At 40.1% G+C, this 17,954-nt stretch overlaps 1 protein-coding gene across 1 annotated transcript in view; it reads left to right on the forward strand.

Moving 5' to 3' along the window:
• Positions 1 to 17,954, forward strand: part of ZNF277 (zinc finger protein 277) — a 58,343-nt gene that overhangs the window by 11,865 nt on the left and 28,524 nt on the right. Inside the window, exons 2-4 of the mRNA XM_052790318.1 lie at positions 11,709 to 11,907; positions 15,676 to 15,764; positions 17,752 to 17,834. Of these exons, the coding sequence (XP_052646278.1) occupies positions 11,709 to 11,907; positions 15,676 to 15,764; positions 17,752 to 17,834 (371 nt within the window). The remainder of the gene's footprint in view (positions 1 to 11,708; positions 11,908 to 15,675; positions 15,765 to 17,751; positions 17,835 to 17,954) is intronic.

The following is a 17,954-nucleotide window of genomic DNA, read 5'->3' on the forward strand; positions in this document are numbered from 1 at the left end:
AATCAACCAGAGTAGGGTAATGAGAAATAAAACCAAATCTCAGAACACCTTCCCTCCACCCCTCCCTTCTTCCCGGGCACAACTTCACTCCCGGATTCTCTACCACCCCCCCCCAGCGGCACAGGGGGACGGGGATGGGGTTTACGGTCAGTTCATCACACGTTATTTTCTGCCGCTTCATCCCCCTCAGGGGGAGGACTCATCACACTCTTCCCCTGCTCCAGCGTGGGGTCCCACCCACGGGAGACAGTCCTCCACGAACTTCTCCAACGTGGGTCCTTCCCACGGGCTGCAGTTCTTCACGAACTGCTCCAGCATGGGTCCTTTCCACGGTGTGCAGTCCTTCAGGCACAGACTGCTCCAGCGTGAGCCCCCCACGGGGTCACAAGTCCTGCCAGAAAACCTGCTCCGTGGGCTCCTCTCTCCACAGATCCGCAGGTCCTGCCAGGAGCCTGCTCCAGCGCGGGGTTCCCACGGGGTCACAGCCTCCTTCGGGAACCCACCTGCTCCGGCGTGGGGTCCTCCCTGGGCTGCAGGTGGATATGTGCTCCACCGTGGACCTCCATGGACTGCAGGGGGACAGCCTGCCTCACCATGGTCTTCCCCACGGGCTGCAGGGGAATCACTGCTCCGGCGCCTGGAGCATCTCCTCCCCCTCCTTCTTCACTGACCTTGGTGTCCGCAGGGTTGTTTCTCTTACATGTTCTCACTCCTCTCTCCGGCTGCCGAATACCGCCGTCCCAACTTTTTTTCCTTCTTAAAAATGTTATCACAGAGGCGTTACCACTATTGCTGATTGGCTCGGCCTTGGCCGGCGGCGGGTCTGTCTTAGAGCCGGCTGGTATGGGCTCTGTCGAACACAGGGGAAGCTTCCAGCAGCTTCTTACAGAAGCCACCCCTGTAACCCCACCCGCTACCAAAACCTTGCCACACAAAACCAATACATAGCTACAGAATGTAAAGCAATCATTTAAAAAGACCGCTAGGCAATCCTTTTAACATCGAGAGGATAAACGTGCTTGGGAATTTAATCATGTTAGAGGAAAAGGACAGGTGACGAGAAAAGTTAAGGAAAATCCTTGTAATAAAGAATTATTGATCTCTACTAAATAATGATAACAAGAAGTAGAGAGTAAACTAATTAACACATTTTACATAGCAATGCTGGCATAAAAGATACTAGGCTTACTACAGCAGTTGTTAAAGGCACCGCAAAGGTAACTTGTAGCAATGAAGAAGTATTACTATCCTTATTAAACACACGTTAAGACCCCTTCTTTGTGGAAGAGCTAAGGTCACAATCACAGTAAATGGAAACTGAGACATGCCTATTTGCAGCTTGCTAATGTTTGCAGAGGAGTCAGCAGAACAGTGGCAGTGGTAACATACACAAGTACTAAATTCGCATACACATCTTTGCTTGTGACACCTTCCAGTGCGTACTTTTAAAAGTATTAAAATTACAGTCTTGATCAGCTTAGCTTATGCCTTTGATATGCCTTTGTATTAAATAACAGGTTAAACAGAAAAAAGCTACTAATTTTTATTAATTAGATTTGGGTAGTAAGTACAGAAGAAGAGCCTAAATCATCACTTTTGTCCTTCCATTTCAAATTCTTGTGTTGGATATTTTCTTCCTCTTCTTTGTAACTAAACATTCTGAGTTTCAGGCTACATAATTACCTTGTTAATCTTTCCAGATATTAGGGTGGGGTTTAATCACTGCTTCTTAATCCCTGATTTTAGTACATAATGTGGATCTCAGCTCTCCATCTCTGCCATGTCTTGTGATCACACTAAACAAGAAAAGGTCAGTATTGTTTACTTCAAAAATATCAAAATATCTTTTTTGTTGAAGTGTCCTATTATTCTGGAGATCAGTATAATAATTCATACAAGCCTAAGTGATTCATAAATATCAATTTGTAAAATTTAACATTTAAGTACTGAGAAAATGTCAGGGAAGACCGCTGAGTATTGAGTACCACTTCAGAGTCATCTTGATTTGCTTTATTGCTTTTCTATTAAAAAAAAAAAAGTGCAGACAGATGTAGTTCTTTATAGATGTTCTTTAAGACTGCCTCCATGTATTTATGATCTACATTTTTCATCTTGCAAATACATTGAGGTGAATAGCAACTCGAATAGCGACTCAAATAGCCCACTGAACTGAATAAGATTGTTCATGTAAGTAAAAAGTTTGCACAAACAAATGTTTGTAGAACTAACTACAGAGATTGTAAGGAAAACTGCATCCAAAGCCAAAATTCAGGAAAGGAACAGCTTTGGGGAGATCGTATGACAAAGGTAAAGATAAACAAGTGTTCTCGGAAAGAGAGAGCTGGGGCATGAAGGGAGACTGATGGCTGCTGGTGTAACTCACATGCGTGCCACCTCTGTACTGTGGGGGTTTTGAGTAGTGGGCAGGGAACGGAGGGAGGGGTAGACGGAAATGAGAATTAAGGTTTATGGAAAATTGCATAAAGTAATTAAACTGAACTTGGTTTCCTGATTCCTGTCACACCCATGAGGAGATTTGAGTGCTGAAGGTGTTCAGAGGAGGAAGACTCTGGTAAGGGCATCCTAGAGGAGCAGGCAGAGTGGGGTTAGAAAGGAAGCTATAGTTACACGTGTGGATGACCAGACCGGTGTGCTGAAACTAGAGAACGTGTTTTGGCCATGGGAGTAATGAAAAACTGCGTATCAGTCGCAGTGCAGCTCATACGGAATAGGCACGATCTGTCCTGCGGGCCCAGAGCAGCACCTGTAGCTGCGGGAAGCAACACAAGTAAATCCTAAGGCACCTCCAAAGGAATCGGTAAGAATTTATTGACTGGCAAAAGTGGATGAGAGTGGGTGTGTTAGGACTTGGGGGATGTTTTGAAGATGTTGCTAAAATCAAGGAAATACCTGCTGTAAGTAGGGTCCAAACTACTGCCTTCACTGTTTAATGAAACAGCAAAGCAGAAGTTCTGCTATTAATCATCACATGGGTTGTCACTTGTGGAAATTACTGTTGCTGTGCATTTTTAATTCCAACTTTTGGACAGGGAAGGTGGGGAAAAAATGGGTAAACATATATTCATTTAGTAACTACTGTAAGACATGTTTCCCTAGTTTGGCTAAGACTAGGAATTGGCTTTGTATTTTGAGTATGATGCAGATGTTCCTGCAATACTACCATTTCACCCTTTAGGTGTTCTGTAAACAGAAATGGTTCTAATTTTGCTTATCAACAGTCGTAAGAAATCAGAGTAGCTGTAAGAGTGTAATAATATTATTCAAAATTTAATTCTGAAGTAGATAAATATCGCTTTGTCTTTGTGACCAAGGTCTCAAACCCTGCGTTTAGTTACACCAATATAAGTCCATGCCATTTACCCAGGAATGAGATATTATGTGGCTCTAAGCTTGCACAGAACTTGTCTGTAGTGTGTTAAATATTTATAAATTGCATATTAACATCAGCACTTAAATACTGTTATGAATACTTATTAGGGTCACTTTCATTTGTGTGTGTGTGCATGTGTGTCCCTCTCAATGTGAGAACAGTGGGTTTGCTCTGGTCTTTATTTTTATTGATGTAGGGGTTTGTCTGGGCTCAAGCAGAAAGATGACAAGCAGTGGCATATATCTGCTGGTGAACTGGGCAATAGTGTAGTCTATTATTTGAACATGATCTTATTGGCAAGCACATTGGTTTTGTTTTATTAAAATTCCAACACTTCACATTTTTATTAATCACTTTCCCACTCCTTCTATTCTCTTGTATTCTGATGCCTGTGCTCCGGTACCCATAGCAACACTTGTTAATGCTAATGAAACTGCAACATCCTAAGCTCCCCGACAGAGCAGCCCTGTTAAATATGGCTATTAAGCACAGTTGTATTTCTGTTAGTTCCAGCTCCCAGCAGACACCTGCTCTATAGAAATTCTGTCCTAAGATACTAGGATTTGGTAACTCACAGCTTTTCTTAAAGCTGTTGTTTGACTGGAGTAAAATTCTCATATTCCCAGGCAGTGGATGCTACAGAATATGTATGGTTTCTGTAAAACTGACAAGGTTTAGCTGCAGGATTAAGTACTCTTTTGAAGTGCTCATTTGCATTCAATGAAAAACCGGGCAGGGCTGGGACTGACTGATCTTGGCGGAAGCTACAGGGTGTGTTGTCTCCTGGAGCACATGGACATTTTAACTAAGTGTCATTCATAGTGTGTTAACAAGCAGAAGTAATAGCTAACTAATTCCTCATGAACTCAGACTCAATTCAACTTAATAGAAGTATTTGAGCACTTTAATATATAGAGGTAGGAAATGGTTATGTACTTTGATTCTCCTTTCACTAAGGAACATATTTGCATGTAGTATTGATGAGGATGATGACAGGGTGTTTTATTTCCATTATTCTGAGTTTTGGTTTTGAATACTGTTTATTTGGCAAGTCATTAGTCATCCATCTTTTATACTTTAGAAAACAAAGGAAAAATCCTGTAATCAGTATAAAATCTCTTCCAAGAATATGACCACAAATTAGGGAATGCTGCTGTGCCAACAAATAAATGCAGCAGTGCCAAGGCTGCAAAACAGGGAAGCGGTCATGTGTGTATTTCAAGTGTCAAGCTGGTGCTTCTCTATACTCTTCTTCATTATAGCTCAAAAAAACTTGAACAGTAGACAAAGCTTTAAAACGACTCATTTCTTGACAAGTTTTAAATGCAGCACTGTTTTGTACAGAATTACCTATAGGAGTCTGGCTTGGTTCCCTAACGTACCATATCTGGGGCTTTGCTCATTTTGATAACTAAATGGTTTTGCCATGCAATCAGTGTGAGCTTGGGGGAGGGTGCTCAGCCTTTCTGTTTTCTAGTCAGCATCTGTTATGCTGTTAGTGTGGAGTGCCAGGTTTGCTAGGTGTCTTTTGTTTTCCTGTCATTCTTTCTCCCCTTTGTTCTTTACATGTCTAAAAACCTCAGCCTTTTACTCATTGTTTAGCCTCCTTTATTTGCCTGTACATCTCTGTTGTGTTCATTTTTGGTTTAGGATCATTTCAAGTTCTTGTGCTAATCTCCTCGTAATATTAACCAGCTGTATTAATGAGATAATAAACCAGACTTGTTGGTAATGAATTGATTCATTCAACTACTGGATTTAATTAGAAAGACACTTAACATTCCAGCAGATGTTCTTATTTTGTTTCATTATCCTTGTGTTACCAACAGCGGGCTTATAAATATATACTCTGCTTGTCTATATTTACATAATACACTCTTCAACCTAAAGCCTTGTTGTTGTGCCATAAACTGCAAGAAATTACATGAAACCTGTAAATATGTCTTAAACCAATTTGTATGAATTCCTCTTTCCATCATTTCATTTCTCAGACTACGTACAGTCTTGAATTTTCAGAGTATTCTTCGTCTGATTTTAAAAAGATTAAGCATTTTACTATGAGTTAGATTTCTTCTTCCCTAGTTACAAACCCTTGTCTTTGGACTTACATTATCTCCTTTCCTTCTGGTCTTGTGACTCTCATTCCTTTTTACCTGGTGGCAAAGCTTCAAAAAGAAGGATATGAGCGCCCCTCTCCTCAGCATTCCCTGCAGATGAATTTAGGGAGTTCTTCCCTCAGCTTGCTGGTTGCCTGCTGCAGAGGTCTGCCTCTCCCGGAGCTCTGGGCTCGAGTCACGGCTGCAGGTTGCACCCCAGAGTCAAGCCGTGTGAGTTAGGGGTTGTAACAGTGAAGTTATTGCGTTGATCTGAACCCCAGTACCTCCACTTTCTAGTTAGAGAATGTAATTTACGCAGCAGTGTTCAGCTTGTCCCCAGTCTAGTCAGAGCACATAGTTCAGATGTGCAACCAAGAAGAATTGAGCACAGCAGCTCTTACCGCATTTAGTGTGTTACGTATGCCTACGCTGACAACAGTAGGTTTTGCGAACTGAAGCCAGTGCTGGCTGTCCTTGCTAGGAAGCACAGTGATAAAATCTTAGTGTTTTCTTTTCCTTTGTCTGTAATGCTTTTGAAGGAACCTTGCACACTTTATAAGGCATGCTTATGGTAAAATTACATGAAACAGCTGAGGCTGTTAAGCTGAGAAGAGAGGAGGAAGCTGAGATGAGAAGAGGAAGGTCCTGTTTCATCTTGCTGCTTCTTGCCGTGCACTCCTTAGTTTGCTCTTGCACTTGGCGGACTGTTCTGTGAGCATTTTCAACATCATTGAGCAAAAAAGAAAGAAGTGAGTAGTTCTGTCTGGTTAAAGACTTGAATCAACTCATCAAAGGGCTTGGCAAGCCTAGGAGCCAGCGCAAGCAGAAGAGCAATAGTAGAGGGTTAGGAGTGGTAGGATAAGGTGAAGAAAGACAGGATAACAAGACATCCCTTCACTTCTTGGTGGCAGCAAGCTGTTATGCTGGCTAAAAACCCCTCTGAGAACTTTGCCTTTTACAACTCGCCTTCAAAAGCCAAATCTTTCCTTCCTTTTCTTTCCAATACTCACGTCTATTGTATTGGCCATAAAATTACACAGTATAGTGCTTTGTGATAATTGCATGTGTGATTGTGCAGGTAGAGTACATTGCCTGTACTGCTATAGTCTGTATTATAACTGTGTGGGTGTAACATTTACTTAATGTGCAAACTAACATTAGTTTAGAGTTGAGAACAATTGTATTTGAAACTAAAAATGTTCCAATAAGGAAAATTAATCCATTTTGAGCCTGTTGCTTCATTAGCTATGAAGATTAACTAGTCTGTATTATAACAACACTTAAAATAAAATAAAGCCATATCATTTCTATAACAGGCAGCTTTTTTTTTTTTTTTTTTTTTTCATTTTCTTTTATTACTGTTGTAATGGTGTGTAGAGTTCCTGTGCAGGGATCAGGATTCCGTTGCACTAGGTATCCTATGGGTGCTTATAACAATAAATAGTGCTTATTCTAGTTTTGAAAGTAATTTGTGTAATCCAAATCATTTTCTATACCATTTCATTGTCGAATGTTTTCAAAGTATTCATTTTACTGAATGAACTAGGTATACTTCTTAGTCTTTCTTTTCAAATAATATATTCTTTCTCTAGTCTCTTCTTTCTACTAATGTACATTTTTTAGCTCTGAATTAGCTGTAAAAGACCACAATTTTATCTGTCCTGTTAAAGGTTGAACAACATGGTGTCAACTATCAATTCTGTGAATGAGAGAGGGATTTTCTTAGTTCCTGAGTTTGGTGGGCTTTCTGTGAAGCCTTTGGTGTATCTGTTTGCATAACAGTCATGCTGTTTTTCCATTAGGCAGAGGAGGAAAACTCAGTAGTGACAGTATGATTTGGCAGACACTTAATGGATGGGTTTTATAGGGCTCTGTTCTCACAGGGAGCTAGGTCCTGTGCTGTTCACCACAGACACAAATAGGAAGGGGGTTAGGTGATAAATTTTGCTGTTAATACACATGTTTTTTCCCAAGTGGTAAGCAGGAGAGCTAACTGAAGCATTGCAGAAGAATCTCATGGTATTTGAGTGAACTGGACAGAAACATGCTATTCCATGTTAACAAATGCAGGGTAACACACATAGGAGTGAACACGAAGAATATGTCCACTGTCTTGTACGTTAACACCTGATTCACAGCTTCTCTGAGACTTTGAAATCACTGAAGATGATTCAGTGGTTAATTCAATGACCCTAAAAGCAAGCAAAATGCTAGGAATAAAAAAGAAATAGAGAAGAGATTGAGGAAAAACTGCTGATTTAGAAATCCATTTTCTTCCACTCTTGGGCATTTTCAAGCCACCCCTCACCCCAGCACATGAAGAAGGACAGTGTAGAACTAGCCAAGAGCTGAAGAAGAACAAGGACTGAAGGTTGGTTTGGAGAACATGAAATGTTGCTGCAGATTTTTGTAGGTGTTGAAAGACCAACAATTTCAAACAGTGCAGAAACAAATCCATGGAGAAAAAAAAAAAAAGCTAGAAAATGCTGTTAAACTGAGGTACTCATATAGCCCATTGCTTAAACTCTCCACCCTCAGATTTCTGGAAGACTATGCTATTTGTGTGATTTTGCCCTATTTTTATACACTTCTCTAGGTAATTGCTTCTTGCCATTGTCAGCCAGGGCACTTGCACTAGAGGGATGTTTGATCTGACCCTGTGAAGTCATTCTTGTGGCAGTAGATTTTAAGAGAAAAGCTCGCTACTTTTCCCTTATTTTCAAGTGTCTCTGCATGTGGGAGGCCTGGTGGAGTCTGAGAACTCAATCTGAGTGGTTTTATTTCCCTGTTAGCCCTTAGCTGTGCTTTAGTTAACAGCTTTTCTTCAGTACCTGTGGCCACTCTGCTCCAAACATAGAATCAAAATTAGCTGCTTTTGCAGAGATTGCAATAATATGCTTAGCTTTATTTGTACTATTTTGGTGTTTGTGTTATGTGTTAGTCCATTAAGTGCTACGCTAAAGGCTGTGCATCTTTGTTCAGCTCTGTGCATTTATTCTCTCGTTCAGTGTTTTTTGCATCAGATGAGTACAAAGATATTTTCATGGATTCTTTTTTCCCCTCACCTCCTCCTTTCAGTGCCTTTGAAATAAATTGCATAAGCTTCTGCAGTTGCCACACTGGTCCAGTAGTCTATATTTAAGTTATTCTCTTTTAGTATTAGCTACTCTCTTTGGGCAGCAAAAAAATCTTCACCCCAGTTTATTCCTTTCAGCAACTCACTACTACAATTAAAGATTAACAGCTCTGTTCTTCCAGACCAAAAAATTGCTGTTCCCATGTACTCATGCTAAATAACTGTATCGGCTCCTTGTCTGTGTTGAGTAGCAGTTCCTGCCGTACACACCTACCTTTTGAAAGTTGGTTTGTTGAGGCAGATAGGCACTTGTTTATTTGGACTTCTAAATGTTTAAATAGGTCATTGCAAGAGACCTAAACCAAAAATGAACAAAAAGCAGTGTAGCTGCTTACTGGGCACAGCTGAACTGGCTGACAGAGTATCTTCTTAGTTCTCTTGGCATCAGTGAGAGTCAGCAATTGCAAAGGAAATTAAGTTGCTCGACTTTTCTCAGTAAACATGTTTTAATGATTCTTCAGGCTACAAACTAATACTGACTGTAAGAATGCTCAAACCTAGACTCTTGCAGATAACATCAGTTTTGCTTGGGAGAGCTGACCCTTTCATGAGGATTGCTCTAGCACTTAGTGTAGCAGCTGCTGTTCTTAAAATAGGAAAAAATGGAACAATTTATACAATGCCAGTTGAATAAAGAAATGTCTGGGGGAAGGGAATGGGCTGAAGTGCAGGTAAAATTATGGGAGGAAAAATGTTAGATTGTCAAAAGCAGTTGTATTGCTCCAGGTAATGCCATGCTCAGTGTGCTGCCATCTCTCCACACTGCTTAGTTTTATGGGATAAACTGACTTCAGTGTAACCCGACCATCAGTCTTCAGCCAAGTCACTGCCTTTCCAGGAAGTTTTATTTTTCAAATGTCATAAGTAGAAGCTTCAACAGTTGTACAGGGCAGATATGTTGTTTCAGGAGCAGCATGGAACTGATGAAGCCATATTTCCTATGGTTTTGTACCCTTTCCCACCTGTGGCTCCCAGTAGCTCCAGCTTACCCTCAGTCCCCTGGAGCACCCTCATCAGGCAGCGATCGGCACATGCTCTGCAGCACTACATGCTGAACAGCGTGTGTGATGGATGGCAGAGTCTCGTTCCCCTCTCCACGCCTCTTCCTTTACCTAAACAGAAAGTTGTCACAGAACTTTTAAGAGCTTCCCAGGTCCATCTTTGAAACTCCAGCCCTTCTTTGGTTATTTCAAAGTCTCGAGGCAGGTGGGAGCACTGCTCCATTAGCTTATTTTCCTAGGAAAAAAAGCTAAATGGCTATGATTTTTAAAATTATTTTTCAAATTTTTCATGTGGACAAGTTACTAGATTATCAGATTTAGTGTGCTTGCCAACGTATAATACATATATGTGAATTTTGTAGGGTGAAAGTTGTCATACATTGATTCTTCTACCTGGTAAATATTGTTAATAAAACTTATTTAACCGTACACGTTTTAAAATTCCTGCATAACAAAATAATAGACCTGGGAGAAGGCCTTTTTCTTAATTCTTTAGGTGTCTTCAGAAACTGAAACCCAGGAGGTTCCCTCTGAACATCAGGAACTGCTTTTTCACTGTGAGGGTGACCGAGCACTGGCACAGGTTGCCCAGGGAGGCTGTGGAGTCTCCATCCTTGGAGATACCTAAGAGCCATCTGGACACGGTCCTTGGCAACCAGCTCTAGGTGGCCCTGCTTGAGCAGGGGGGTTGGACCAGATGACCTCCACAGGTCCCTTCCAACCTCAGCCCTTCTGTGATTCTGTGAAATTTCTTTTTTTTTTACAGAGGTGTTTGTGTTGCTGCAGGAATCCAGAGACATAGAGTTTATTCTGCTGCTGCACAAGTTAACTTCATATCACAAGAGTCAAGGAAACTCATGATGTTTGCTTTTCAGTTTTCATCCTCAAGAACTCCCCGATAGTTCCTTCAGAGTGTGGGAACTATTGGGGAGCTTTTTCTGTTTGCTTTTACTCTCCTTTTGCTATCCCAAATTGATGTAGCTAAAATCGAAGATATATATTGAAATTGGCATTTGCTTCCAAGATAAACCCTTACCAAAGACTGAGATATGATTTGTTTGGAAAATGAACACCATGGTTTATTTCTGGACAACCAGAATTTGGTTAGGCTAATGGGGCCAGCTGCTGAAATCTGTTCGTGACACAGTGTTTCTTAATGAATTACACTAATTTATACCAGTGGAAAAGCTTAAGACTTTACACTGCTATTGTTTATATGGGGGAAGGGGGACAGGGGACACACATGTCCCCTGGGTCAGTCTGCTTGTTTGTAATACTGCTGCAGTACTGTGCAATCCACCCACTCATTGAACTACAAACAGCAGCGAACCTGGAGAACATAAGCCGGTGACTGACCTCTGTGTGCTGTCATTTGAGCAACCTGTGTCTGGTGCAGTATTGTGCAAACACAGGCCATTGACCTTTCCACATGAGGCATGGCTGGCCCCTCCTCAACATCTGTAGAGTTAGGAAGTGTTTCAGTGGGCATAAGCTTCCATGTGGCAGTAATCTTTATCAAGAATAGTCTTCTCCTTTGTCACAGAACGGTCAGTGAGATGCCAGTGGGAAAAAAAAGGCAAGACAAATGCATACAGACCTTCAAGAGTCAATCAGAAAATGATAGAAGTATTGTGCAATAAATAAATGTGTAATTAGGAGATATCGACATACAAAACAGTTTGTGCTATACAGTCTAAAGCCTTCCTGACAGTATGAGGAATGTGGCAAAGAGAGTAGCTTCATTGATATCAGCAGGTAGACTAGGTAGTGAGAGGAAGAAAAGTAGGTTTCTCATCATAAAACTTCCTTTAGTAATAAGCAGAGCACTTGTGTCTGTTTGACTTGGTGTCAGCTGGGAGTTTCAGCTGGAGCAGATACTTGAGAACTGTCCTGTGCTAACCTCCCACTGTCCTTCCTGGAAATAATGCAGTCAACTGGCTTCCAAGCACCTTGCTGCTGGAGTGATCCGTGCAACAAAACTGGGACCCAACAAAATAGGTTTTACATGTACTGCCTAAAAGCACTCCAAGTGATGTAGGTTTATTCACTTAGTCAAAATTAATTGTTCTTTTTATTTATTTTAGATACAGAGTGTATTTTGGAGCCTCTGTCTTTGCCAGAAAGTCCAGGTGGTGTTGCTGCTGTAGAAAGTTCTCTCTATGTGCCTTGTATTTTCTGCAAAGAATGCTATCTCTTAGCGGAACAAAACCAGCTCTTGAAGCACATGATTATTGAACACAAGCTCGTCATAGCAGATGTGAAACTAGTTGCCGATTTTAGAAGGTAAGGGTTATATTGTTTAAAATGAGTGTGTATGTGTGCAGATATTATAGAAAACTTCAGACAAGTAGAGATCATCTTTTTAAAATACTTTAAAAAGCAGTGGGGTATTGTGGGAGGATTTTTATTACTTTTTTGATGAGCTTTTTGTTGCTGGATTGTAATGTTGTTTTCCCATTCCCCTCCCACTCCCTGGCCTCTAGATGTTGCTGGGACCAGAGGACTCAATATTAGAATACAGGGCAATTCCTGCATTAGACATTCTTTGACATATTTCAGGTCCTGTCACTAATCAACAAGTTGCGTACAACTAAAAAGCTGTTTATTTCGTAAAGCACATTCTAGACAATCAACTCTCCTATTTTGGGGTTTTATTTGTATAGGACAAGACTATTTCTACCACTGTACAATGTCCTAAAGCTGTGTATTGTATGCAGAAGCTGCTCAGTACAGGATCTCTCACATTCTGGGATGAAATTTATTTGCCCTATTTTAAGGATGCCAGTATTTCCCCATAGAAATCACATTTAATCCTTAACTATACTTTACAGTACTGTGATCTGCATACAACTGTGACTCCTTCTATAGCTGTGTCATTGATCATCTCAGCAGGGTCACGTTTGGCTTTCTCTCTCTTAACTTCCTCCAGTAGCTGGCATGGCTGTCCTGGTTTCAGCTGGGATAGAGTTAACTGTCTTCCTAGTAGCTGGTACAGTGCTATGTTTTGAGTTCAGTATGTGAAGAATGTTGATAACACTGATGTCTTCAGTTGTTGCTCAGTAGTGTTTAGACTAATGTCAAGGATTTTTCAGCTTCTCGTGCCCAGCCAGTGAGAAAGCTGGAGGGGCACAAGAAGTTGGCACAGGACACAGCCAGGGCACCTGACCCAAACTGGCCAACGGGGTATTCCATACCATGTGACGTCCCATCTAGTAGAGGAACGGGGAAGTGGGGGCAGGGATTCGCCGCTCGGGGACTGGCTGGGTGTCGGTCGGCGGGTGGTGAGCAATTGTACATTGCAATCCTTTCATTATTGCTGTTGTCATTTTATTAGTGTTATCATTATCATTATTAGTTTCTTCTCTTCTGTTCTATTAAACCGTTCTTATCTCAACCCACGGGTTTTGCTTCTTTTCCCGATTTTCTCCCCCATCCCACTGGGTGGGGGGGGAGTGAGTGAGCGGCTGCGTGGTGTTTAGTTGCTGGCTGGGGTTAAACCACGACAATGGCCCCAGCTGGCTTGTAACTTCAGATACTAGGCACTTGCTTGGCATTTTGCTTTTGCACACAGCAGTCTGTGGGCCAGGCGGTATGCTAGACGGTACCTGCCAGTTTATAGGTAGTTCTGTTGCAGTGTTTAAATGTTAGCTGGATAATTTCTCAACTAAAAGTTTTCTGGTAGGCCTTCTGTGATTAGTTACTTGGCCAAAACCAGCAACTTGTGTCTATCAAGATGCAAAAAAAAAGAAACATTAAGATGAAATTTAGGAAGAGAAATGTAAACCATATAAATCTTTATTCAGATGTATGAGCTTAACATCGCTTAAAATGGAAAACTGATACTTATTTTTGTTTGGTTTTATGCTGACAGCCAGCAGAACAAGAATGCAATGTTCTTTGGAGATAATGCTAGTTTCTTCAGATAAATAAAGGGATCAGAGCTGCTCAGTCATGGACCGCCAGTTTAAGTGTGCTTGGGGGGTTATTCTGTGTTAATAGAAATGTATTTTAAAATCACCTTTTCAAGAAAATGCCCATTTAGATTCTTTTTGCTGCTAATGCAGTTGGGAGGTAGCCAAATGTTATAGAAAGGGGCCCCAGGGTGTGAAACGGTGGAGTTGTTACTCTGAAGTGTGCCTTCTCTTATTTGCTGTACTGAATACCAGTGAAATAGTCTAATACTATGCACAAAAAAAAAGAAGTATAATCTGAGGTGTTACACTGAAGTGTGGAAAATACAGGGGAAACAACTATGAAAACATAGTATTTTTTTTTATACTTAGCAGTGAGTTACAGTCAGTCTTAGGAATACATTTCTTGACAGAGCTACAAGAAGTGGAGAATCCAGAGAAGAGCAATGCTAACAAAAAGCTTTTTTTTTTTTTTTTTTTTAAACTTGGAAGAATAAAGATGAGTTGGCATTAGGGCAATGGGAAGAGATAAGGGGAATAAACTTCCACTGCATGACTGGGCATGATCACTCATGGACACTGAGCACTCATTATTTCTCCCTGGAAGTATCACAAGGCATTGGCTTTATTTGATCATTGATTATTTGGGTTGAGTCTTATGATATGAAATCCCTTAACAGTAAACTTCAAGGTAGAGACTGTTATGGTTAGGTGAGTTTGTCTAAAAGGAGTTCATTTATTTAAGTGCAGGGGACAGACTAAATGACATCTTGAAATCCCTTCATTTGCACATTTATGAGCAAAAAGCTCAAGAATGACTTATTCCAGAAGACTTGCTGTTCTATGTAGCAGCAAAACTGTTTCATTGTGCATTATAAACAGCAGAGTAGGCAGGGGGACAACAAAATGCTCACCTTTCACTTACTGACATCTAATGATACCTCTGAGCTTCAGCCGTGCATGCTGGCTTCACCGTGCTTAGCTGTCTGCTGTACCAGAGGTTAATCCTTTCCATGTCAGAGTTAGCAGAAACAAATATGTGCTGATTCCTTGGCTGCTGCGGTTAAAGCCCTCATATATTAAGTTAGATGGTAAATAGAGGTAATGTGAACCACCATGGGATGTGGTAGCTGTGGCAAGTAAACTTTTAGATTGCACAAGTATTAAAAGCTACAGCTATTTAGAAATGTCCTTATAATAATGATATCTGATTTTTTTATGATTCTTCTCCTAATTTGATGGCATGTCAGTAGGAAGCTGTCATTGAATAGTTAGCCTTTACCCTACCAACTCTCCCATGATTTATATCATGCACGTGAGTCATAAGTATAAATACAAGCGTGCACTTAAGCATTTTCAGATTATTTTTTTTTTTATAGTAAGATTCTGAATAATTAGCACAAGGATTGCTTGGTTCCCGTCATCATATAATTGAAGGTGATGATTTCTTCTTGGTTAGACAGTAACTTCTAGTTCAGTGGGAATCTTATCTCAGTTGGGGTCTGTTGATGCTGCTGTTATACAAACTATGATAATACAAAAATGTTTTTAAACAACTGTAGTTGATGGGTTAAACCTTCAAGATGTGTTTAGGGCTTTCGTTATTCTGTCTGCTATCCCATCCCCAGGTGTTTGGGGACTTCATTTTTCTGTCTTTGTAGTTGTCTGCCGAGCTACAGCCTTCACTGTAACTCCACAGGAGACCTGACAAAACCTCACTTTTGACAAGTTGGTGTTTTTACCAAGTTTCAGATTCCTGCCTGCATCTTGCAGAACACAGAGCACAATATTTGGGGAATTTGGGAGTACTCTGTAGTATATCTTTTCAGTAAAGATGCATCTGAATGGCACTTCGGTCTGAAGATGTGAAGAGGTCACAGTGTTTATGTAAAGCTTAATGCAAATCTGTCTTATTGAGTTCTTCACTTTTACAGAGTAGTTAAACCCAGTTTTAATTAAGCTGAATGAATTTAATGAATTTGAAAACTAGATTAAAGCAAGAAAAAACAGAGACAGGAATTAAAAAAAACACAAAACACTTAAGAATTTAGAGGATGGAAAAAATGAGAGCTGATGAACTATTTATTAAACTTTTTTTGATGTTCCCTTTTTCACTAATCATCTTCCCCTTATTTTCAAGATACATCTTGTACTGGAAGAAGAGGTTTGCAGAACAGCCCATCACAGACTTTTGTAGTGTGGTAAGAACAAATTCGGAAGCTCCATTAGGTAAGTATGCTACTTGCTCACTCTGTTGGCCAGACCATGTGATGATTTCTGGCATATACTGCTGCTTTGATCAGCCAACTGTGAAGTAATCTGACACTAGGTCAGAAAACCACAGAAGCATTATTTACCTCTTAACCACATATTTAAACTTACCTTTTCCAAGGATTGCCACACATGCTTCAGCACTGTGCTGCTGAGTGAGGGTGAGCTCAATACATGCTTAAATGAGCTGCCAAATTGGGGTCAGTTGCAAATCAAGGTCTAGAAGCAGTGCTGCTTACATTGTGGCTGGGGAAGCTTTGTTACCCACTGCATAAATAATTGGTGACGGTCCTTCCAGAAATGTGGAGAAACATTTCTAGTGAGCTGTCTTTTCCAACTTCACCCTGTCCACCACCCCCACTGATGCCACTAACTCTTCCTGGACATGAGGACCAGTCGCCCTTCCTTTCCCCTGCCACAGTCCTTACTGCCCCGAGAGTATTAGGAGACAGTATCTTCACAGTAGGGGTACAAAGACTGCCATTTTCTGGGCTCCAACACAAGACCAAAGACCATAGTTGATGGTTCTGCCGCTTTGGGACAGTGGGACATTCCATCATAAGGACAGTGATGACTGTGCAAAGGAAGTGGTTTTCTCAGAAGCAGCTGATGCATTTCTTTGGCTTCCCCTTTTCTAACAGAAAAGTATAATTTACCTAAAAGTAGATAAGAGAACGGTAGGCTTTCCTACATCTTTAATTCTCCATGGAGAGCTTAAAAGAGAGGAAGAAATGCATGCAGCCAGCATCAGAGATGGGTAGAAGGTGAAAATTGAGTACAAAATGGATGAAAATAAACTGGTTTAATTATTCAAACTCATTTTACAAAAAATAATCCTCGAAAACATGAAAATCACTCCAAAGACCGTAATAGTGTTTCTCTTACATATGTATGGTTTTGCTTCTGAAATTTTAACACTTACCACTCAGCTTGAAAATTGCGAATCAAGCACCTGAATGCCAGAGCTTGCCAGAATTATAAACCATCAATAGCCCTTCCAGAGGACAATAAGAATACTTTGTAATTTGTTTAACAAATTTGTTAATTTTAATGGCTATCTCCTTCAGATTTGATAGCTCAGAAAACAAGGGGGTTGTCTTATTTCACACAGGCTTCTGTATGAAATGATGGGAAGGGCTGAAATCTAGCAAGTTTAAAATTGTAAAGGACTTAATAATGGTCACTTCAGTTCACCAACCACATAACCCTTTGATTAATAAATCAGTAACTTTGAAATGCAAAACATTTTTGTGTTTTTATATTTTCTTACATGCTGAGTAATTTTAAGGTAATTCATTTGAATAAGATTTGTTTTATTATTAAATTGGATATGAACATAAATAGTAAAAAGGTTAGTAAACATAAAATGTAGGTAAAACATATAAGTAGAAATGTAAATTAGGCAAATCTCAATGTGTGTTACTAAACAGTTGTGCATATCTGCAGATGGAACGAGATCTGATGGTAAAAGGTAATGTGATTGGTCAGGGTAAGGGGAGGGTATACGAAATGATGATAACTACTCAAAACTGACAATTGCTTAGGGAAATAACTGAAAATCTCACATGCAAGATAAAATTAAAGGTGATTTCGTGTTTCTTTCATGCTGACTTTATACTGTAACCAATATAAATTATTAAAATTGCTTTATGTCTCCAGAAGAACCATTGTACAAAAGAATAAAGCTGGTAGTGGGGAAAACCTATGTAAGACTTCTGTCTTTGTACTGCAACATAAATGATGTAAAGGTCTTATAAATATGTATATACAAATACTTAAGCATGTTTCATTAAATTATGAAATTAAAATAACTGACTTTTATAGATTAAAAAACATATTCTCACATTCTTAACACATTCCAAAGGTTTAGCAAATTATATGCCAGAAATATTCAAAGCAGCTGCAACTTCCCATCTCTTACCCATACTTCCTAATTTCTTAACAGAAGAACAGGACAATTATTTTCTTCTGTGTGATGTTTTACCAGAAGACAGATTACTTAGAAAACAGCTTCAGCAAAAGAGGCTGGTAAGAAATTACTGTTCTTTCATTTTTTGAGATAAACAGTTCCGTAGTGTAATATGTGGTAACTTAGTGAGCATTTTAAAGTGAAAGGATTTTTTGCTAGACTGCAAAATTCTAATTTTT

This window comes from Harpia harpyja, chromosome 6 (assembly GCF_026419915.1).
Source record: "Harpia harpyja isolate bHarHar1 chromosome 6, bHarHar1 primary haplotype, whole genome shotgun sequence".
Lineage (NCBI taxonomy): Eukaryota > Metazoa > Chordata > Aves > Accipitriformes > Accipitridae > Harpia > Harpia harpyja.